General features: G+C 34.8%; 1 protein-coding gene across 5 annotated transcripts in view; it reads right to left on the minus strand.

Annotated features, from left to right (window-relative positions):
• Positions 1-11,434: 11,434 nt before the first annotated feature.
• Positions 11,435-25,154, minus strand: part of LOC130046572 (beta-1,4-galactosyltransferase 1-like) — a 69,258-nt gene continuing 55,538 nt past the window's right edge. The window contains exons 5-6 of one of the 5 annotated variants that reach the window (XM_056156774.1): positions 20,784-20,879; positions 11,435-11,672 (exon numbers count right to left, since the gene is read on the minus strand). In XM_056156774.1, the coding sequence (XP_056012749.1) occupies positions 11,540-11,672; positions 20,784-20,879 (229 nt within the window). In that variant the 3' untranslated portion in view covers positions 11,435-11,539. Of the gene's footprint in view, positions 13,877-15,112; positions 15,173-20,783; positions 20,896-20,922; positions 21,188-25,154 lie in introns of those variants that run through there. The other 4 variants (XM_056156820.1, XM_056156792.1, XM_056156783.1 and 1 more) reach the window with 4 other exon arrangements.

The following is a 25,154-nucleotide window of genomic DNA, read 5'->3' on the forward strand; positions in this document are numbered from 1 at the left end:
ACTACATAAATACATATACTACTTCAAGCGTACTATTATGTTACCTAAAGTATAGTACAACCCTATGTGTCTTGATTTCTAACAAAATAGTATTAATGTGTAATAATACAAACACAGTACATCACCTATGTAACTATGACTATCAAGACCTTTGACTAGAAATGCACATTTACAAACATTCCTCACTCATAACTTACAATGACTATTGTGAGAGTAGTCCCAGTTGATACCAAATATTGTGCCTGGATTTACTAGATATAAAAAACATGGTCTGACTAAATAAACAATATAACTAACCATTTCTGAATGTACATGACATGTAATAATGGCTAAATAATACAGCCAAGTCACTCTCACAATTTGGCATCTAGAAATATTCATGAGTATTATTCAAAACCTCAATACCTATTTGGGACTAGTTTCATATATGTGATGTAACAAACAAATAAAAGAATACATTTTGGCGGGAATACACATACAGTAAACAGTGGCTATCTGTGTAACGTATTTCTAAGTTGTAAACTAAGACAACTAATATACAAAAGATATGCATAACTGCCATCATCTAAGACATACTAAGCTATCAAATTATCAAGTAAAACTTACCCAACATGCGGCTAAAGAAAGCAGTAGTTCACATTCATGGAACTCATGCCATGTGATGGGAACTCTATATACAGTGCCTAAAAACAAAACCCAGAATACGGAAAAATATGTTCCGGCGCACTCTACTACATACATATCGCAAGATTTGAATTTCATCGCTTTCAAACTCGAAAACTACGCAAAATATTTCATTAAAAACACATTTAAAGTAGTTTTAGGCATGGAAAAAATTAATTTTGCTGAAAAAATGAAAAAGTTTAGAAACATGCGTTGTGTCCTTTAATAAAGGCACTGTTAACAACATTTCATAACCCAATTATGTAAACGTCCCATAATGTCATTATCATAATCCTCCAAAGACACGGGTATTCGGATGGTAATTCACAGAATTTAATCTGATGTTGCGAATGACCACCATTTCCATTCACAAAAGTTTTTCAACAACGCCTCATTCATGCCACTAAAGTGTTTAAAAATGCTTTGGGTGGTATTCCAAATATTGGTTAAACCAATGTCACTGGCGGATTTGGTAAAAGACGAAACGTCTCTCCATTTCATCGCAGACATGCGCGATAGGTGACAAATCGGGAAACAGCTGGTCAAGACAAGGCATCAATGTTCTATTAGTCACTTCTTACACGTGCGATATACGCTCTTGTGTTGTCTTGCTGCAACGTGGTGTGATTTCCTTGTCTGCGCATGAACGGGATGGTCACATGGCGATGAGTAATTTCATCTCCATAGCGTACACCTGCAAGTCTATAGAGGGGTGTGACGGTCGACAGTATGTATCGTGAGGGTATATGAATATCGTCGCCGCCGACAATGTGTGCCTAACGACAAGTACAAGTGTAAAATTGTGTTAGCGTGAACGCGTTGCTTGTCGGCGCGAAAGCGTGTTGCTTGTTGGCGCGAATGCGCGTTGCTTGTTGGCATGACGGCGTATTGTGACTAACGCACAGTCACGCTTTTGCAAATGGCCCTATCCGAACACCATAATAAACGCATACTTTAGTTGCTTCTCATTTCATGTGATTGTTTTCATTTCGAGGTCAGCCTATTTGCCAATGCATCGTCTGAAAAATGTTCTTGACCTTAAGAAATGAGATCTAAATACAAACACGTTCAACGTGATAACAAAATTGAAATTTTAATCTTATATTACAACAACAAATGAAACAGGAATAATAATGATATACTTGAATAACGTTTGTAGTAAAACTAGAAATTTGACAGTTTTGTATCTATGTCAGTCAATCTAATTAAAATCAAATCCTAAAATATGCTCACAATCGCTACAATAGGATCTGACATAACTCCATAGAAGGTCACGTCTTCATGACCTTTGGCTTGGAATATTTATGAAAACTATCAGCCAGTCAGATTGTGCAATACAGACAATGATGGCTATTTAGGCGGTTCCCGGCAATTCGTAAACAAGTTGCCGTAATCTCTCTCCCACGAAGTTTATTCCACATTATAAAATTGCATATTCTCACACAAGGAATTTTAAACTTTCCCAATAATGTCTAGTCTATTCCGTTCAAACAAACAACAAAATGTACGATATAAATTACATGGGTACATGTACGATTTGAATAGTTTTCAAGATGGTTTACTTAATTAACGCGAGGAATATAACGCCAGTCGACGTAAACGGTGTACTGTGAAATCACCAAACCAAACAATCGCAGAGTATACGGCACGGATCTAAGAAGTCTGATTTTAATCAGATTGCTTTGTCAGTACGCGCAATTTTGTTTTTCACGCTGTTGTTGTTGTTTGACGTCGCTTGCTTCATCATGGTTTGGGGAATTAAAGAGCTAGGTACGTTTGATATCATAACTAGGCCCTGTAAAATACTTCAAAAATGAAGAACAATTATCAATACAAATCATTGATATATATGAAGTTGATGATCCCTAGTATTTATAATTACAAACATATAGGCGGATCTAGGTCTCTTGTACAAGCTCCGGTCAGCTCAGTATATTCCGTTACGCTACAACGCTAATATCATTACTCGTAGGGGAAAGTAGTCCCGGAGAATTTGACGCTGTACGGAGTTTGTCTCTTGTACAAACTCCGTGCAGTGTCAATTCCCCGGGACTACTTTCCTCTACGAATAATGATATTGGAGTTGTAGCGTAACGGAATATACTGAGCTGACCGTAGCTTGAATGTTGAGTACTATTCAAACCTATCCGGAATCCGGAAAATAAACGATTTTCTTCACTTTTTCTACCTTTTAGGAGAAAATTCCATGTGGTCATCTGCATCGGCCACAAAAAGCAGTAAACTAGAGATAGATTATCTTCAAAAGAAGTAATTGTGCATGTTTCGTTCTGACCGTTGGCTGTGGCCAATTTCTTTTTTTTTTTTTATTATTATTTTGATATCTAATCAGGTGTTTGATTTTGACGTTTGTGCACAGGCGGATCACCGTGTAGCGCATAGCAACGCATTGTACATACAGTGATATAAGAAAATTAATCACAACTTAATGTACTTGGTATTGTTTTAGCGACCATAATGATATAATGTATTAATAATTACAAACTAAAAAAAAAATATCAGTTTATGAACAAATCCAGTTCGGGTCATTGAAATGCAAACAGCAACTGGACCGAATAAAATGCAATACTAGACCGGGTATGATGCACAGTTGTAAACCAAATCTTGTCTTAATTTCTATAAATGTGTAAAAATGAAATGTTCCTGTCGCTTATAAAATCATAAATATGCAATAATAATGCCAATATAAAGGTAAATTGGCTAATCCAACAGTTTAATACACATCATCTAAAAATAGTATTGAACATACAGTACGGACCAAAAATCTTTGTATAAATAGATTTCAAATGAGCTGTTCCAAGCAAAACAGTTTTAAAACGTCATAGTGAGAAATGTGACGTCATTTTTGCATACTTTTAAGTGCTTGTCTCAGAGAAAAACAGGCAAAATCAGAAAAATATTCGAGAAGGGGGGTCAAAACTTTCCAACAATGATGATATTTTTTTGATGTATGGTCTAAAGTGAGTCAATCGTGAGACCAAAATATAGGTCAAGTTCATTCTATTTATAGTAACACGAGCAAACTGCATTTCGGTCAATCCCTAGCTTCCCTAGATAGAAAATGGTTTAAAATTACCAATTTTTGCGATAAATTGAATTAGTTAATATCAGTTTTATGAATCAAAACTTATTGATATGGTGAAATAAACAGTCTAATGTATTATTTGCGACTGTTGGATGATTTTTCATGTTTGACGCATTAAAAGGGGGGTGCGACAAACATGGCTTACTATTTGAGATGTTCATTGTTAGTCAACTTTGAGCACCTGTATCGTGTAAGGTAGACAACTATTTTAATTGGTAGTATTTCCATATTGTTTAGATACTTAAGATATACAATGTATTAATAATTATATTATGGAGCTTGGCAAATAATGAGAAGTAGCTGAAAATTGCCATAAATAGTAGCTATATTCCGACTTATTTGAAGAAAATTAATTTGGTTGTAAAACCGTTTCTTTTAATGATTTCTAAACAATTTTTTTATAATACTCATTCAAAAACATTTATATTATCATTTCTAAGCTCGGAAATAGTAAAAAAAAAAAAAAAAGGTCGAAAAAACATGATAAATATACTTCTGTATAAATCGAAATGGGGATTCCCCGTGTAACTCTTCAAAAAAGGAGTCTCAAAAGGTATACGAGAAATGCTGGCATCGTCTGACTTGTAATTTTTGCAAATGGTTTGGAGATAATAGCTTTATTTGTGGAAATTTTGGTCATTTCGAAGATTCTGACACTTCATAGTTGATTGATTGTAAGAAAGATACTTCTGCACACCTATGTTCATCAAACGGTTCGAAATATCCTTATTCTGTACCGGACCAGAGTTTTATGCGTTACCGGACAGTTAAATATGTCAAAAACAACAAGACCATTACGGAATATATTGGAAAAGAACACGGACAAATGCAGTGTTCTAGACAATTGCTCTTCCAGAAAGGTGAAGGCAAATTGAGGTGCATCACCAATGTTTTGGTATCGGTCAAGGGAGGCAATTCAGGTTGAAGCTGGTAAGGGAACTTTACATAAATTTGTGTTTACAATGTCCCACTCCCGGCTCCGGCTCCCCGAAAAATATTAGCTGGGTTTTTTGATGTTTTTTATAAAGTGTGATGCCAAATCTGTGGGTTTTGTAGCAGTAATTAGGTGGTGGAAAATGTCTACACTGAGGAAATGTTCATGTAGTGTTATACAGTATTACAGAGACCTTCCATAGGAACTATCAAATCTTCAGAGCCAGGGACGTTTTTTGTCTAACACTCAGACAGTAAGAAAAGGAGATTAAAGATCTGTAATTTATTCCAAATTTTAAAAGCCAGTCACATTCCATTATTTCAATAGTGATTGGGGGTAGGGTGGTTGAGAAAGAATAGAGGGGAAAATTCCAACTCCCACAGAAGGTGGAAAAAAATCTGAACAGGAAATATGAGTAATTTGCTTTCGGTCATTGAATACTACATTCATTCAAGGAAAAGTATAGCGTAAACCTTTTTTTAATGCACTGCTTTTGTTTTTGCTTTTGTTTGAACAATTAACCCGCCATGAAACATGATGCGGAAAATAGGTAAATTCCCTAACTGAAAATATGTCAGGATCAAGGAACAGTACCAGTATATCATCTGATCTGAACACCTGATATCAAATTCATATTGCTCCTGCACACTACTGTCTGAGGTATAAAATCATTCAAATGTATGTAGTCAAATCTAAAGGCATAAATTATAATAACATAAAACTACAAACATATATAACTATGTCATATACCAAATTTGCTACAACCTACCATTTATCACAGTACTGTATCCCTTTTTGTAAGAAAATTCTTAATGGAATTTTTTACTTTATTGCAGGGTATAAAGCAATGCAGCATTATGCTCAAGCAAATTGAGGTATTCTTTGGCATGTTTGAATGTACCTACCAGTATTGAGGATGATATACAAGTAGGTAAAATAAATGCATATCCTGTACTAATTCTACATTTATAAAATTGATTTTCAATCTGATGCCCAACTGATCAAATAAACCTGAACTAGCATATACATGTATGGTCTGAAAATGATAACTTATTTTGTCTTTGTTTGTTGCTTATTAATGAACCGGTTTTCAAATACTTCTCGTGTCTAAATATATTTTTACATTCAGAATGTCGTAAAAGTGAATTACATGTGAATTCTAATTATTAATCATAATTATCCAAGAATTTGTTTTTAACATGTCTGGCTGTCTTTTTGTCCTTATTCTGACAATGAAAGTCTTACAGAGTGTTTTGTATGTATATATATAATAACCCCCCCCCCCCCCCCCAATTTAATCTTTTCAGAGAAAGTTTTCATTAAATGTATGATTTTTACTTATAGTGTAAGAGAATGAACCAAAGAAAACAAAGAAACTGTGAATGAGTGTCCAAGGTGTCACATTAGAGGCAATGGAAAATCTGCACATAGATGAACATTATCTGAAGTATAGTTATGGATCTGATAGCAATGTTCAGTATCAGAAGAGACCTTGTCAACGATGTACATGTACTATAATGCGGTGTACATTAATATTTCTTAATTCTACAATTGTTATAGATTATGGTATAATACATGATGGGATTACATTATATTTGTCTATTATATACACATTGCATGTATTTAATTTTATGAATCAGACTAAAAATGTAAATTTTTGTGTTTCTGTTAACATGTAAGTCAAAACTGAAGTAGGCTGGTAGAATATACATTATAATTTTTTTTCTCAAACTTTTATTTTCAAAAGAACACTAAGAGACAATCTAATCACATTCTATATTTTTAAAGTTACAGGTACATTACCATATTTGATTTGAGGGGCTCAGTTTTTACAGTTAATGGTACTTTTAAATATGCTTGATATTAATTGCTTTGAAATTAGTACAAGTGTGAACTTCAAAACAATGTTTATTGAAAAATCTCTTCGACAATATATATTTTATTTTAAATTCTAGGGTAGGAGGTATAATTTCAAAACAGTGGAAACACAGTAATTTTCATTTTAGGCCCCATTGTCATTAAACATAATGCAAGGATTTTGTAAAGAACTGAATTTTTCTCTCAAAATGCTCCATAAGATAGGTTAAAGGTTGTTAAAACTTAGTGGATGAAAATTTGTTTTTTTTATTTGATATCATTGTTTTATTTTTACCTTCAAAACATAAAACTTGTAGTGAATGATTGAAGCTTAATCCAGATAAATAAAATTTAATGAAAGTAAAGGCCATATTCAAAGTCACTTCTTTATTACAAATAGATCGATAGAAACCCAATGAATGAAAGTCATGTTTAAGGTCGCATTTACATGTAAGGTCAAATACATTTCATGCAAATGATGTTTTTATTATATTACACATGTTAAATCTTGCACAAAAGTCAATCTCATGAAATAATCATTCTGTCCATGTTCAGGGATGAGGTTAAATTTATATATTACTATACTGTATCTATTTCTACTTCAGTAATTCTACAAGATCCCTCAAACATTTAGACAGCTTTGATTGTTATGGATTTTTAAATCTTATGTACATTGTTAAAAAATATCTCTGTAGATTGTTTCATCTACAAGATATTTAAGGTAGCTCATTACACCAAGGCTGATATCACAAGTTAGCAATTTGAATGTTTTGTGAAATTGTTTTTATCGATTGATTTGGTTGCATGTCTATCATTGTGGCTCAGAGAATAAAGCATTGGGCTGGTGAAGCTTAGATCCTGAGTTCAAATCCGCCATAGGCTGTTTTTCATAGTTGATGATATTAATTTTTAAAATCATGTTATTTTTATCCAAAATTGCATATTGTCTGCCTTTTTGACATATATACTTATGATGTATCATATCCTTCATGATGGAATCATTTTTGTGCTGATTTGAAAAACTCTTTAAGTTGTAGTGAGCCACCTTAACTCTCCTTGAAAGAAGATTGGTGTATTGCTTTGCACATATTGGTCTATCTCTCAGTTGGTTCATAGACAGACATGGTATTAGAAAAGACTTTTCTGTATAGGTTTCCTAAGGCAGGCTGATGTATCTTAGTACATAACCCCTATTCAATTTTATGACACTTGGTTAAAGGAGTTGGAGTAACATAAATATCTTTAACGATCAGGGAATCAGATTTATGTGGTCAAACATGTGGATTATTTTGAAATTGTGCATATTAATACAGTTTTGGTGTATAATTACTATGATTTGTATAAGATACTTTGAATTACCAATTTCAAAATTAGTATTTATTAAAATTTTCTTAAAATGAGAATGTTTTTTCCTTTGGTATTGATATAATTGTTGGTATGGTATGTGAAATTCATTGTGTGGTGGATTTTATCGACTTTGTCAGATTTCCTAATGGTAGTCTCTTCGCATCCCTTGACGAAATGGACAATATTATTTGCCGAGCTCAATATTTTTACGAGTTGGCCATATATGACAGAGCTTTTACTAAATGAACACAAAACCCTCAAACTTGGCCTACCTTGGAAGACTGATGGATATTATTTGCCGAGCTCAATATTTTTACGAGTTGGCCATATATGACAGAGCTTTTACTAAATGAACACAAAACCCTCAAACTTGGCCTACCTTGGAAGGCTGATGGATATTATTTGCCGAGCTCAATATTTTTACGAGTTGGCCATATATGACAGAGCTTTTACTAAATGAACACAAAACCCTCAAACTTGGCCTACCTTGGAAGATGTATCATGCTTAGGATGTATCAGTGTACAAAGTTTGATGTCGGTCAAGGAAAGGAAAAAATGCTGAATCAGCTATTTTTTGGGGGTACCCATAATAAAGGCATCGGTACTCGATTATGATAAAATATTTTCACCTCATTTTTAGTTTGATTTATAGCATAGAGGAGGTACTTTTTTTAAGTCTGTCCAGAATTGGACTGCCTATTTCAGTTATCTATATTTCGGGTATCGAAAATAGCTGAAAAAGCTGTATTTTGGCTTGATAATTGAGACCAATATGCCTGGAATAGGTGGCGCTGTATAAAAAGAACATGCATGGATATTTCACTGAAATGTTTTGTAAATGGAGATAGAACCCATAGGTGATTCTCCATGTAAAATATCACAAGGATTGGTAACATGTGCTTCTGGACTGTTTTGCATGGTTTTATCTGAGACAAGCACTTAAAGAAAAACGTCATGATTACCAATCACAAGTAACTGTCATATTTGATAGAATGTTCAAGTCTTCTCTTGGGTTCATGAATTACTGTTTAGCAACGTTTAGGCCTTACAACTATGTAAAAAAAAAATAGCATCTGTATATATTATGCATGATTACCGGAAATTACCGTTAGAATCAAGAGTTATAGATCTACTTGAAATGTTATTAATATATACTTGATGAGTACATATATCTATACAGGCGCGTAACATCGTAATTTTTTTCTTCAAACAATTATAAAATTCTTTTTTTTTAAAGGGGGGTGGGTAGTTAAAAATATATTATTTTACATTCATTGATCATACCCCCAATGTGGTTGGTAAAATGTGCTAATATCATAAATAAGCGGTGAGCTGAGAATCGATAACCCAAGTATTTCATTTTCAAAATATGTTATATGAGAAAGAGAAAGATTTTCAAGTTTACATCATGAGGATGGGAAAGAAAGACTGACAGATTCAGAGACACATAAACAGAGAGAAACTTTATCGAAATCGAAAGTGATAATTTCATTTTAGGATGCCATGTTTTGGTCTTAAATATTTGGGACAAGATCAAAAAAGCTCAATGATTATTATATCCAGTTTAACCCTTGACCTTTCACCATGTGACCTCAAATTCAATAGGAGTCATATACTCCTTAGGATGTATCAGTGTACAAAGTTTGATGTCGGTCAAGGAAAGGGTTCTCAAGATATTGAGTGGACAATATATTCCTATCTCCAGAGTAGATTGACCCTTGACCTTTTCACCTGGAAAACGATAGTGGTCCTCTTCTACTCATAACTAACCCACATATGAAATATAATTATGATCAAGTGATTGGTTCTCAAGATATTGGGCGGACAACATGTTGTCTACCGACCGACCGACAGATGCAAAGCAATATGTCCCTCTTCTTTGAAGGGGGCATAATTACACTACATGAACTGACAAAGCTAGTAACAACATTGTCTTTCTTTGTAAGGCTCATTATTACAACTGTATTTCAAACGAACTTGGTATTAATTCCACTTTTGGTAATCGCATTTATACTCCAATTGCCATTTCAAAAGATGAAATTCTTCACATTTAATATCTCAGTCAATGGGTTGAATGAATATGAGTTACCGTACCTATACTGGATTCCTAAACTACATAAAAACCCTTACAAAGATACATTACGGGCTTCAGTAAGTGCTCTACCAAGCCCCTATCTTTGCTCCTCACGAAAATATTAACAGTTGTGAAGGAGAAACTTCAAACTTACTGTGCGACTACATATGCCAGAAGTAGTGTTAACCAAATGTGGATTCTAAAAAACTTTTAGTAAACTTGAAATCGCAAAACGTTCCCAACTCAATAACATCAAAATCTATGACTTTTCAACACTATACACGACCATTCCTCAAGATAAATTAAAGACTAGACCTTTTGACATCATAGACAGTTGCTTCGTCAACAAAGATGGAAAAAGGAAATATTCATATCTAGTGATCAGTCATCCAAAAACTTACTTTGTTAAACACCACTCTGATTCCACGCACAAGTACAAGTTGGAATACAAAATATGCTAGAGTTCCTCATTGACAATATCTTTGTGGTCTTTGGTGATCAGGTCTTCCAACAGTCTGTTGGAATTCCCATGGGCACGAATTGTGCTCCTTTGTTAGCTGACCTGTTTTTATATTCATATGAAGCAGAATTTATTCAAAAACTTCTACGTGAGAAGAAAAAAATATCTTGCTGTGACCCTCAATTCGACATTTAGATATATCGACGGCGTTTGCTCTATTAACAATGATAACTTTCATTCATATGTCGATTCGATATATCCTTGTGAGCTCGAAATCAAAGACACCACAGAGTCGTCCACTTCTGCTTCATACCTAAATATTTAATTGAAGGTAGACATTAACGGCAAACTGACAACTCAACTGTATGACAAACGAGATGATTTCAGCTTCTCCATCGTCAACTTCCCATATTCATGTAGCAATATTCCATTATCACCTGCATATGGTGTTTATGTCTCTCAACTGATTCGATACGCTCGAGTTTGTTCTGCTTATGGTCAGGTTTTAAATCGATGCAAGCTACTGACAAACATGTTGATGGTACAGGGGTTTTAACAGTCTCGATTGAAGTCAGCATTCCGCAAACTCTATGGTCGCTATAAGGATCTAGTTGGTCAGTACAACCTATCATTGGGTCAAATGCTGTCTGACGTGTTTCATACCGATTGTTAGGTCGTTCTTGACACACTGATTTTGACTACGGATAAATCCGTTTAGCTCATCAGGATATAGAGCTCACGGCGGGCGTGACCGGTCGACAGGGGGTGTTTACTCCTCCTAGGCACCTGATCCCACCTCTGGTGTGCCAAGGGATCCGTGTTTGCCCAACTATCTATTTTGTATTGCCTATAGGAACTATGAGATTGATCACTGTTCGTTATCTTCACCTTTCATAAGAGTACTCGCGTAAAATAAGGAATCAATAGTAATCATATCGAAAAAATAAGTAAATTCTAGATATAAAAGCCATCATAACACAGCCAATGAAAACTGAATTTTATGAAATTCAAATAAGATTTTAATCATTGCATGTGGGCGGATTATCATCAACATGTATGTACGTAAATTACAGAATTGAAAGTATTTAGAACTATTAGTATTCACTGATGTACATCAACAACGATTTTAGTATACAAGGGCATTTCATAAAAGTTAGATTTTTCATAATAAGCATTTGATGAATTTATTCCATCTACGTCCATCCTGATTAAAGCTTTCTTCAGGAGCTCAAACCTAAAAGAAAAGAAAAAAAGCATTGTTTTAAATGGTGAATAAGTAGACCTAACTCCTACATCCGTACAAAAATACCACTGAACAAACACAGCCTCTGTTAATAAAAAAGGTCTTATGTTTGAAATGCTATGGCCATGAAATGGTTTAAATCTCCAAATAATTTCATCAGGATTTTACGTTGTACTCGCAGCTTTTAAAACATGAATGAATTATAGTTCAGACAGCTGCTGTCATATTGTAGCTTTTGTACTTTTACGTGGAATACGTCTATGAAGCAACTGTCTCTGGTGTTTGGAGATTTAGTCGATCCATGAATAATTAAGGACACATGACACTCCAAAAATGTTACAGAATTATGTAAAGTTATTTTAAGAGGGTGTCCATTATGATATCAGGCAGAGGTCGGCACATACTATCTCTCAGATTTTCATGGAACTTTGTGCCTACTGACCCCAATATTAAATTTGCGAAATAAAACGTTTCTATCAGGTTTAGTTTGGGTTCGACATGGAAAAACAACTTTGAGATAATTTTCGGTGCAAAAAGGTCACGAAATATTGGGAAAAAAGTGCTATGTTTGAACAGCTCTAAAGTGTCATATAACTAAGAAATAGAGAAAAGCAATATTTTATATGTTAGATATACACTATATGCAATAACTAAGAGGAGTTTTGTGTGTGTATTCATCCATCCAATGAATGAATTTATTAATTGTTAAAATTGCACATATTTCACACCATACACTGTATATATTTTACAAGATAATGATCAAAATTTAAGATATCATAAAACCCAATACAATGTCTTAAAAGAAATAAATTAAGTATAACCAGAAACTTGAAGAGGTGTATTTCAAGTTACAAAAATAAATTCAGTGGAAAAAGCAAGGTTTGATGGTGAAAAGTTGAACTGAAATCTCTAAATTTTCAATAAGTGCAAAAAGGTCAACTACTTTAATGAAGATTGTTGAACTACATACATAGAAATAAATATGAAGTAGATATAACCAATCAATGATTAAAATTCACGAAAAATTACTAGGACCTATGAACATTGAGAAATAAATTCCATGTCTTTCTATACATTCTATACAATGAAGGCAAAAAAAAAAATGCCTATGTAAATCATTATATAAAATTTTACAATGTTAATTTTCAGAGGTCATTTCTGACACAGGATTTGATATAATAGTCAATTAATCAACAAACATATATGAAGTTAAAATTATCAGTAAATCAAATTGTAATCAATTGCCTATCATGAAGAATCTTAATTCATTCAGTCACATTACAAACTTAACATTGGCAAATCCCGTGGGGGTGAGGGATGGGGTTGGAACACACCCTCTCCCTTTCTATGGGACATCTAGATAGTTATTTAGCATTAACCAGAAATTTCTTGACTCTCTTGTAAAGCATTTCCATTTGCATTCATGAAATAACATACCAGATTCCATTTTCTGCCTACATCAGATTGACAGGACTTGCTTTAATGCATGTTTACTCTGATGTTGAAATATTGACCACTTCCAGATACAAAAAATGTTTGTTGAATTTACCCAGTGGCGGAAAATGTTCAAAAAGTATCTTCAACTGATGCATAAAAGGATAACTAGCAATGAATAATAAACATATCTACTTTATCAATTCATCGGATATGACCTAATGCAGATCTTAGATAATTTTTCTGGACCCCCCCCCCCCTTCAAATCACTGGATCTGCCTCTGTTTAACAAATAACAATAAACAAATCATGTCTTAATGCCTGGTACTTAGTAGCATGGTTTGCAAAGAAAGAGCTAGTGCATATTTCTGACATTTGTTACAAACAAACTTTCCCCCTAGAAATTATGAAAATTGCAACTGAATTTATATTGATACATGTATATTAACAATTAATACATTTCACAGTATGGAATCTTATATTGCCACCCAACAACTCTCTTTTGAATATTGGTTCAGAAACAGGAATAAAATTTGTCACTTCAAAAAATGAGATATGCTGCAACCATAGAGTTAAAGTAGTGATCATCATTTGATTATCTTTGTCAGCTGCAAAGTGTTTCTATGAAATAACTGTCAATAGATCTAGATTGAAGTGGAGCTATGAGTTCTACAATTCCCCTTTTAACTTCACAAGTCTTTTGTCTGTAGTAATTCTGTGTTCTCTCCAAAGCCTCTTCCTATCTTGGACTCAGCTCAGATCTAAGTAACAAAAGTTGTGTGAATTAATGGAAATAAAATGATGAACATGTTTAAATAGCACTGTAAGCAATGTACTAAGAAAGTCAAGATCATGTTTGATATAGTCGCAAGGTCAAAGGTCATGGTATAAAATAAATTCTGGTCATTAGACATTTCATGTGAAACAAACTAACCCAATACCTTATCCCTCAAGATATAACAGATCTGGTAATTATGAATGTTTTCAAAAGTAGGTCAACATGGTCAAAGTCAGAAGTTCAAAAGTAAAGCTCTTTTCATTAGTAATCTATAATATGTGAAATTTATATCAAAGCCCAATCCAAAATGGTTGAGAAACTATATACCAGTTTAAAGTTTTTGAAAATCATGCTATTTTAAAGACTAAGGTCAGGTACTAAATTGTCTGGTAATAAAGAATATACACATTTTGTATATCATTATGTAAAATATCAATATAATAAAATCTGGGTTAAACTTCAAAACGAAGGTCACAATATCAAACAGCATGGTATGAAATGAAAGCTCTTGCCATAAGATATCTAAATACTAAACATAAAAGGCTAGCCTACTTTATATATAGTTCAGGAGAATTGCCTACTGTAGGTTATATTTTCTTAAAAGTAGGTCAAACACAAACGTAAAAAAAATGATACAGAAAGAAATGTCTTATTACAAGGAATAAAAATATGAAATATAAGAGCCCTATTACTAACATGAGCAAGCTCCAGACAGACATGACCTAGTATTTGAAATTATCTAAACAAGAATTGTCTGAAGAGAGTTTAAAGCTTGTCGAGTAGGTTAAAATCTTTGATAACAGTCATGAATTAAAAATGCATATATGTGTTGTGTGTGGCATGGTGGCATCACATAAAACTTGAATATGAAGGGTCAAGGTCGTAAGGTAAAAATGTTACTATCATATGACATAAAGAACACAGATTTCTGAAATATCCAAACCCCATCTCTAACAATTCTTATGTTATTGTCAAAGTTAAAGTTTTTATATTCTACAGTATGTCTGTCAAGTGAGTTAAAACAAAAGGATTGTGACATCATAACTTTGGATGCCTGTGGTCAGGATTTGTCTCAAGAAATATACATGTCAAATGTGGAATTAAGCCCTTATCTGTAATATTTCTAAACTTATATAATTTATGAATTATGACAATATGACAAGGTCAGATGTACCATGTTCTGAATTTAAAATCTTTTGATTGAAATAAATATACTCACTGATACAGTCTGATAATTGGCTTGCAGTAGGGGTGAAATGACTATCATTATTTTCCAAATCTGTAATGAAATGGGTGTTTTATTCATTATCAAGCTAATACTAATACTAATACACATTAGATCTGTGTGCATGCATATCAATCATCAGATTTTGTGTCATGTTAAACCATCTGAATTTTATAATCCATTCAACTTAAATTTAGAGAAAGAAACAAGTAAATTAAGGATATTTAATAGTACTATTGTAAATTTGTACATAAAGTTACTACATCAACCTTTACCCCCCCCCCCCCTTTCCACACACACACACACACACACACACACACACACACACACACACACATAATGGTTCTTATAGTTGCATAATTACATGAATATATATCATTATTTTTTTTATATTATATTTATTATTCGGTTTTTGTCACATACATACATGTACATATAATACCCTCTCACACGATTCATTCATTCTTTCTTTAATAGTTATTAAATCTGGGAACCCAGAAAACAAACACATTTGAAAAGTAGCTAGTAAAAAAAAGATCAGTCAAAAATAATCTGATCTAATTTTAATATATATTATTTTTTATGCATGCATGCTGATATGTACATAGCTTGCAGGACAATAAACATTTTTATAAACACTTACTGAAATTTTCACCACTTTCATCTTGTTTTTGTGTGATTCTATTGTTTCTTAATTCAATGATTTGTGGATGAACATGGTGTCGTACAGATTTTAAAAATCCCTACATTAACCTCCCCCCCCCCCCCCCCCGATTGATTCAATGTTTTTTTTACTGTAGGGATTTATCATTTTAATCATTATTATTATACCCCCCGCAACAAGTTGTGGGGGGGGGGGGTATACTGGAATCGGGTTGTCCGTCTGTCCGTCCGTCCGTCCGTCTGTAGACGCAATGATTTTCGGACTCTAAAGCATTATCCTTTCCACCTACCGTCACCATATCATACATATGGACTACCCATGGGATGAAGATGTTCCCTATCGATTTTGGGGTCAATAGGTCAAAGGTCAAGCGCACTGGACATCGAAGTAGCAATATGGTTTCCGGGCTCTAAAGCGTTATCCTTTCCACCTACAGTCACCATATCATACATATGGACTACCCATGGGATGAAGATGTTCCCTATCGATTTTGGGGTCAAAAGGTCAAAGGTCACGCGCACTGGACATCGAAGTAGCAATATGGTTTCCGGGCTCTAAAGCATTATCCTTTCCACCTACAGTCACCATATCATACATATGGACTACCCATGGGATGAAGATGTTCCCTATCCATTTTGGGGTCAAAAGGTCAAAGGTCACGCGCACTGGACATCGAAGTAGCAATATGGTTTCCGGGCTCTAAAGCATTATCCTTTCCACCTACCGTCACCATATCATACATATGGACTACCCATGGGATGAAGATGTTCCCTATCGATTTTGGGGTCAAAAGGTCAAAGGTCAAGCACACTGAACATCGAAGTAGCAATATGGTTTCCGGGCTCTAAAGCATTATCCTTTCCACCTACCGTCACCATATCATACATATGGACTACCCATGGGATGAAGATGTTCCCTATCGATTTTGGGGTCAAAAGGTCAAAGGTCAAGCGCACTGGACATCGAAGTAGCAATATGGTTTCCGGGCTCTAAAGCGTTATCCTTTCCACCTACAGTCACCATATCATACATATGGACTACCCATGGGATGAAGATGTTCCCTATCGATTTTGGGGTCAAAAGGTCAAAGGTCACGCGCACTGGACATCGAAGTAGCAATATGGTTCGGTTTGTCATGCCATTTGTTTTTTACACTCAGAAAAGAGGTAGTTTATACCCATTACCAACACCCTTTGGGAGATTGGGGTAAGCGGGGGGTATTCTTAGTGAGCATTGCTCACAGTACCTCTTGTTTTAAAAAGAATCATTTCATCATATGAATTGTTTGCATTGACACATCATGAGAACTTGCATCAAAATTGTCTAGCAATCAAAGACAGTTTTCAAAGAAAAATAACAGAGAACATTCGACATTTATTCTTACCACTTCCAACGGGAACAAATATTTCCCTTGAAACAATGAAGTTTACTGCTCTGTCTCCTTTACACTTTCCTTTGTGTAGTAGATAACAACATTTGGTGGTGGTTGCCTCCAATAAATCCCCAAAGAATCGCAATGACCTCGGCATAGTAGTACATGTAAGCATCTGCACCGTGAACGATAGTTTAAACAGTTAGACTTTTACGTCGAATTCGAAGTACCCCGATCTGTACAGCAGGAGGTCAATCTCGGTTGAATATTACACGCAATTCCAACTTTAAAATATCTTAAATATCCACTTATGCAAGGTGAAGATAACGAACAGTGATCAATCTCATAACTCCTATAAGCAATACAAAATAGATAGTTGGGCAAACACGGACCACTGGACACACCAGAGGTGGGATCAGGTGCCTAGGAGGAGTAAGCATCCCCTGTTGACCGGTCACAACCGCCATGAGCCCTATATCCTGATCAGGTAAACGGAGTTATCCGCAGTCAAAATCTGTGCCAAGAACGGCTTAACAATCGGTATGAAACACGTCCAACTTATGTCTTTTGAACAATTATTAAGGGTTGGCAAGTCCCTAAAACAAAGATCACTCCTAGAAAAACTTCACGTTTCTATCTTGTCAGCCATATCTGTTTAACCACGAAACTTTGATAAGGTCCGGGCTGAATATTTCTTTTTCACCATCAAATTAAAAAAAAAAAATCAAATTTAAAAAAAAAATTAATTCCACGTTTACACTTGATAAAACAAATCGAGATAAGTGAAATATGTACTCTTTTCTTCGAAAATTACAATTTATGCAAGTTTTGAATCATTTTACATTTTTTACGCCAAAGGAGGTAACTCAAATTACTGGCTTTTTGGCTACTTCTGTCAGTAAATGCTCAACAATAACATTGTTTCCCAGCAATTTTATTGTTTCATATTAATTATTAAGGGATTTCCTTCAAATATTGTCTATACTTTCTGGACAAATTTTATTGTATTGGGTATTATTTAACTTTACAAAATGATCGTTTTCTATAGATTATATAGGGTCCTCGGATTTATGAAATAGCCCAAGTTTTGGCATCTAACGAAATTCACTTTACATACGTTACAATTGGCGTATGACCTAAACTTTTATTGGGTATGAATAAAAATTTTGGGAAATGCATGTGCCAGCAATATTATAGCTACTGCCTGATATCTCTGTGGACGGCCTCTTAAATGTTTCAACATTGCTAAACCCATATTACCAGAAGTTTTATTTGAAAATTCAATGGAGAACATTACGCAAAAAGAGTACACCACAAACGGTGTTCTTCTTAAGCAATGACCTGTAGAACTAACTTTGCTTCAGGTAGTAAAAACCATCAGCAGGCTGTGACATTCTTTCAATCGTATGAATAAAAGGTCTTTATTTAAAAACTGTGACAAGAGGTAGATAGACAAAGGTTAACTATGAATTCTATGAGTAGAATATTTCCCCAAATTTTTCCAAGTTCGACAACCTCTAATATTTAAAACAATAAAGAAAATAAGAAATTGTTGAGAATAAAATCAAAATCCTTGCCCTATGCACATATTCAAGTTAGCTACAAAGATCCTAGCTTTTAAACTGTGAGAGGGGTTAAAAGGACAAACCATGTCCTTTATGAAAGGTGAAGATGAACAGTGATCAATCTCATAACTCCTTCATTTCATATATTTCCTCAAAACGGACTAAGTTCATCAATTTGTGATTTCCTCAACAAAAACAAAAATCCTCCGCATATGCACATCTTCAATACTCTGTAAAACAAGGTCCACACTTGAAAACTGTGGAAGGAAAAACAGAAAAATCATGTATTTTCTATGCACTTTCCTTAAAACGGACTAAGTTCAACAACCCGAAATTTTCTCAAAAATTAAGAAAATCAAAATACTTTCCACAGAATGACATGCTCATCTTCCAATCCCATAGAAATACTCTGTAAACTAAGGTCCCCACTTAAAAATTGTGGAAGGAAAAATGAAGAAATCATGTACTCTCTATGATTGCTTGTATCTTGTTTAACGTCTGTCGAGAATTTTTCACTCATATGTAGACGTCACCAAGACCAGTGAAGGGCTTCAAATTTAGGCCAGTGAGAGTTCTTTAGCATGCCACACCTACTGTGACACGGGACATCCGTTTTTAAAGTAATCTCCGAGGACCCGAGACATTCACACCTGATGCCGAGCGTTTGGCGATGGAACTGTCACTACCTGCTTTAACGCCTTAGGTCTGTCGCGGCCGGAATTCGAACCACGGCCTTCCGCATACCGGGCGAACACTAACTTCTAGGTCACTGCGGTGTTGTGTATTCTATGAACTAATTCAACAATCTGATATTTTCTTTAAAATTGAAAAAAATCAAAATCCTTGCCACAAAAATCAAAATCCTTGCCACATGCACATCTTCCATACCCATACAAACACTCTGTAAAAGAAGGAGTTCGTCGAACAAGTTATGTACCCTCCATATGACAATAGTTTCCAAATAAAGGGCCAAAACTCCTGCAAGATAGCTCGAAATGGATCAAAATTGCAACATGATCTAGAGTGATAAACAAAGCCGCTACCTGAAAGGTGAAGACAACAAACTGATCAATCTCATAAATCCTATCAACGATACAAAATGGAGAGTTGGGCAAACACGGATCCCTGGATATACCAGAGGTGGGATCAGGTGTCCCCGCTCGTGACAGGTCCGCATCGAGGTTTTAAAGATGTTAACAAAGGTAGTGATTGCTCCTTCCCCGAACGCTCGGTATTTAGAATTGAGTATCACGGGTCTTTCGAATATGACTTTTAAAACGGAGGGGACCCGTGTCGTAACAGGTATTGGTTTGTTAAAGATCCCTCACTGCTACAGCCTTGAGCGCTAAGCATCGGACGAAATTTGAGGTACTTCGGTGTTGTCTCAATGTGAGTGATAATATCCCGACATGACGTAATCCATCCAAAACAATATGTTTGACACGGCCATGTCACGAGTGTGTCTCGAACTTATTACCCCTAGTTACGAAATGAACGTTCTAACACTGAGCTACCGTGATCGGTAATAGGATTTTTAACATTAATCACTGTTGGTTATCTTCACTTGTATTTCGGTCCTCGGTGGAATTACGTTTCCTTTTAAAAAACAAGATTACTACGCGTAGCCATATGTCCCCAACCGCCGCTAAAAAGTTGAAGCACATAAGTCTCATAACTCCTGTAAAATTTGTTGAATCAAACTTGTGGTAGCATATGATCAAATACATAACGTGACTACCATTCCTACAAAATTTAAACAAAATCCGTACAGTGGTCTCTGAGGAATTGCGTCCACAAAGTGTTCTTATGGTATAGCATGTACAAATTCAACAAAGTTGATAACTCCGGTAAAAATTGTCGACTTAAAATGGCGGCGCAATATGATCAACTACATATGGTGACTAAAAAGCCAACAAAATTTGAACAAAATCCGTTCACCCGCTTCAAAGGAGTTGCGTTCACAAAGTCAAGTGGGACAGACGGACAGACGCACGAACACCGGTATTTCTATGTCCCTTTCGTGGTGGGGGATAACAAACAAGATTAATAAGAAGTTAAGCATACCTCTCTGGATTTGCAACATTTCTGACATGCTTCATCATGGTATATCTGGAGATATCCATGGGAAACCTTTTCAGTCTCAACGTTTTCCTCACCATTCTGAAATCCATGTTTCCTATGGTAATATATTGTGCTCATGGCAACGAATAAAACAGCATTTCGAGGTCCGTAACTAGGATTTTTGATAGGGAGTAAATCAGTACCAATACATGAACTTGCAGGTATTTTGATCTGTAAGCATGAAACTGAGCCAGAAAAAATATCTAGGGTTAAAATGTACCCAAATGGCACTGATATAGTAAAAATAAGGGGGTTGATATTTACCTTCCATATAATAGTGTCATGGGCTTTCAATGAAAGGAGGCGATGCGAGCGTCCCCATTCGTAACAGACCAAGCTTACTACATCTGTGATGTAACGAATTAAGAACAATTGAATTGTAAAGATGAGTTTCCTGGGACTTCTTAAATACACAGCATGATTGTGCTGGATCATTTTGAGGGATTGTTTGTTTTATGAACGAAAAACTGATATAGTTTAGCAAGATATGTATACTCCATATTAATTTTAAATAGCAAACTAGGAAGAATTGTTTTAGCATTTTCCATAGTTTTAATGCCCCCGAGATCGAAGATCGGGGGGGGGGGGGGGTATTATTTTTGTCCTGTAATTCTGTCTGAAACTTTAAAGGTCACGTACGGTGATTTTCCTAGAACTTGAGTTTTGTGCAGAAAAATGTCTGGCGTACACTTATGGATTAATTTCCATGGCAATTTTGATAAAAATCAGTATATGCACCCAGGGGTGCATGAGCCGAGTTGCATGGAATACATTGTAAAGCCAGGAATGATGTGGCATACTTATAATTGTGAAGAACTAATTTCAGTTTTAGACTTTTTGAGTTACTGTCCAGAAACCATATTTGTCTGAAGTTTTCAATCTATATTCAGTCACTGGGGCCTTGCTTTGCTGGTATCCAACAATATATCCAAGTATCATTTGATTCCAATTAAAAATTTTCGAGTTATCCTCCAGAAACCAAATATTTTTGGAATTTTAAATCTATTTTCGGTCACTGTCACCTTGACCTTTGACCTCTTTTCTCCAAAATCAATAGGGGTCTTTCGTACCTTGTACATAACAATATTTTTAAGCATCATTTGATTTGGATTTAAACTTTCTGAGTTATCATACGGAAACCAAATATTTGTGAAATTTTCATTCTATATTCGGTCACTGTGACCTTGACCTTTGTTCTCCAAAATCAATAGGGGTCTTCCTTACTCGGTACCCAACAATATATCAAAGTTTCATTTGATTCGGATTTAAAATTTTCTGAGTTATCATCCGGAAACCAAATTTTTCTGAAATTTTCATTCTATTTTCGGTCACTGTGACCTTGACCTTTGACCATTTTTCTCCAAATTCAATAGGGGTCTTCCTTACCTGGTACCCAACAATATATCAAAGTTTCATTTAATTAGATTGTAAACTTTTTGAGTTATCAAACGGAAACCAATTGTTGACGCCCAACCGCCTGCCCGCATCACCAAACCAATAGCCGAGTTAATGCAAGTCGGCTAAAAATAACTTAGTGTGAATTACTCGACGCTATTAAACTTTTACCTGAGCGATCGATAATTGTGTTGTGACGTGAGTTATCGCCCGTAGCGTATGACGTCATCTGAGACAAACTTTTGATTGCATTGATAGGCTTTTATAGTGTTTACATCGAAAAACCCTGCATCTATGGTACAATGCGCTGCTTTGAACTGCAATGTGAAATCTGGACAGGGATTAAGTATGTTTCTCTTCCAAAAAGAACTTAAATTGGTAAGAATTTGGACACTGAAACTCAAAAGACACACTGAGATTTGTGACAAACCACGAGGAACAGTGAGCGACACTTTAACAAGGATCAGGTTTCCATCAACCCTGACGTATCATCCTGTTTGATTCCAAACAAAGTGCAAAGTGATGATTAACTGCCCGTCCTACAATACAAGGGGAGGGATGTATTTTGATGATAAAAAGTTCAATCCAAAAAGGGGGGTGCAATCCACCCCCTCTCTACATCCACCACTGGATGCTTTCGTGCGACATTGTATTCAGTGGGTTCGATATTGCATATTGTCTTACACTTTCACATAAAAATTAATGTCACCCAGTACTTAGTTCGAATTGATTTTATTTCTTTTCTTAAATGAAATATCTTACGAATATTGCCGTACTCATACTACATAGATATGACCATATTTATTAGGGACGCCGGTACTCCTCATTTGATTTCTTCACTAGATCTATATTTTGAAGGAAAAAAATATAATAAAAGAGGAAATGAATTCAATTTTAAAAACCTATTTTTATAAAACTTTATTTATAGCGAGATCAATATCAGCCCAATTTCAAATGTTTTTCCCCAATTTGATTATGCAAACTAGTTCAATTTTTTCCTTTTCCTAAGATGCTTTTAAGTGCTATTTCAAACCTCAAAATGCTACAGTTGGTTTTAACTTTGTGCCGTAATATTTCAATTTCGCATTTGACGTGTGCTGTGAAGAAACTACATGTACTAATAGGCCTAATTTACATTTTATGATATTGTACTTATATCAAGATGTAAAATAAGTTGTTTTTTTTCAAAAAGGCATTTTCATTTAAATATAATTATGTAGTTAAAAACATTATAACCAGGTAGGGTATGTTAGGTCTCTGGTGTTGGTTTTCACAATTAGATCTCTTGATCCGCTCATACACACACGATCGCTACACGCAGATTACAGTTTATTTCCTTATAAAATACAAAGGTTATCTTTTGATAGAACAATTTTTTCCCCAATATCATTCCCAGTTTTCTATGGATTGGCCTGGTATATAATTTCTAGCTGAGATTTCGATGAGATATTTGTCGAACATATACATGTATATATAATATATTATATAAATATTACTATCTGATGGTTTCGAAACGGGTGCAGGTACAAACATAAAAGTTTGAATCTCTAAACTCAAGTGTATATCCGATATTTCACCATCACTATCCACGGTGTTGCTAAAACTAGCCATTTCTTACAGAAATTAAAACGATAATATAGAGGCGTAATATGCGTAAACAACTGTCTCAGATGATGTCATAGGAAAGGGCGATAATTCCTTCATTCGTTTCTATAAACAACGATTTTTAAAGAAGTATTTTGCGCAGTTACCAGGGGCGGATCCAGAAATTGCGGTTACAGGGGACGCCACTTTATGAGGCGGGGGGGGGGGGGTCTAGTGGGGGCCCAGGGGGCGAAACCCCTGGAAGCTCCTGAATTTTACAGATTTTATAGGGCTTGAAATATATCTCTTATTTAATCTTTTGTACTATTTTCTATCATTTTTTTTTTAGAGGTAATAAACATTTCATAAAATGACGCAAATTTTAAGGGTTTTTGGAAAAAATTAAGTTCTCCCAATAAAGTAATTCAAGAAATCAATAGAGTTTGTCATTTATTTCTCCGGGAGTGCAAGAAATTATTGCTTTTTACATTGTTTAGTACATTTTTCTAAACAAGATACCACGATTTACCTTAAGTTTGAAAAATTTAGGGGGGGGGGGGGGGGCGGCTGCGCCCCCTTAAATCCCCCACTGGTTACCTGGATTTTTCTTTAATAAAAAACAAACACATCAATAAACTTTTTCAAAACGGGTTTTAATGATTTATAAACTTTATTTTCAAATCTATTTTTACCACACATGACCTTTAACCTTACTAATACCTTTGAACAGTAAGTGCTATAGCTTTGATATTTCACATGAGTATTCCTTCTGACAAGACCTTTCCATGGGTACCAAAATTGTTGACCTTGCAGTTTGACCTACTTTTTTAAAAAACAATTGACATTGGTCATAATATCTAAATGGTAAATATTAGAGCTTTCATATTGCACATGAGCATTTCTTGTGACAAGATCTTTCTACTGGTACCAAGACATTTGTCCTTGTGACCTTGGCCATTTTTGGAATTGGCTATTATCGGGGTCATTTGTGTTTCACAAACATCTTGTTTAAAAATGTTTTTTTTTAGGAATCATCTTTAAAGTGGAAAATTAAGACTTACGGTACATAACATTCGCCTAGCATGTATATGTGCTTCAAACAAGGAACAGTGTTGTGAACATATGATAGTAAATTAAACTTGCCAACATACTAGATACCAAAGGCCTATGTCAAAAGACAAAAGAGTTATGGTCCGTACAACGTAAATGCCCAAAATGATATTATTTGACCTTTACATAAAAGGTGAAAGTCATCAAAATGGCACGTTATACTCTGTCTTATCGTGATATACCAGTATACAAAACAGTAAAGGTCAAAATATGACACGTCGAACA

This window comes from Ostrea edulis, chromosome 1 (assembly GCF_947568905.1).
Source record: "Ostrea edulis chromosome 1, xbOstEdul1.1, whole genome shotgun sequence".
Lineage (NCBI taxonomy): Eukaryota > Metazoa > Mollusca > Bivalvia > Ostreida > Ostreidae > Ostrea > Ostrea edulis.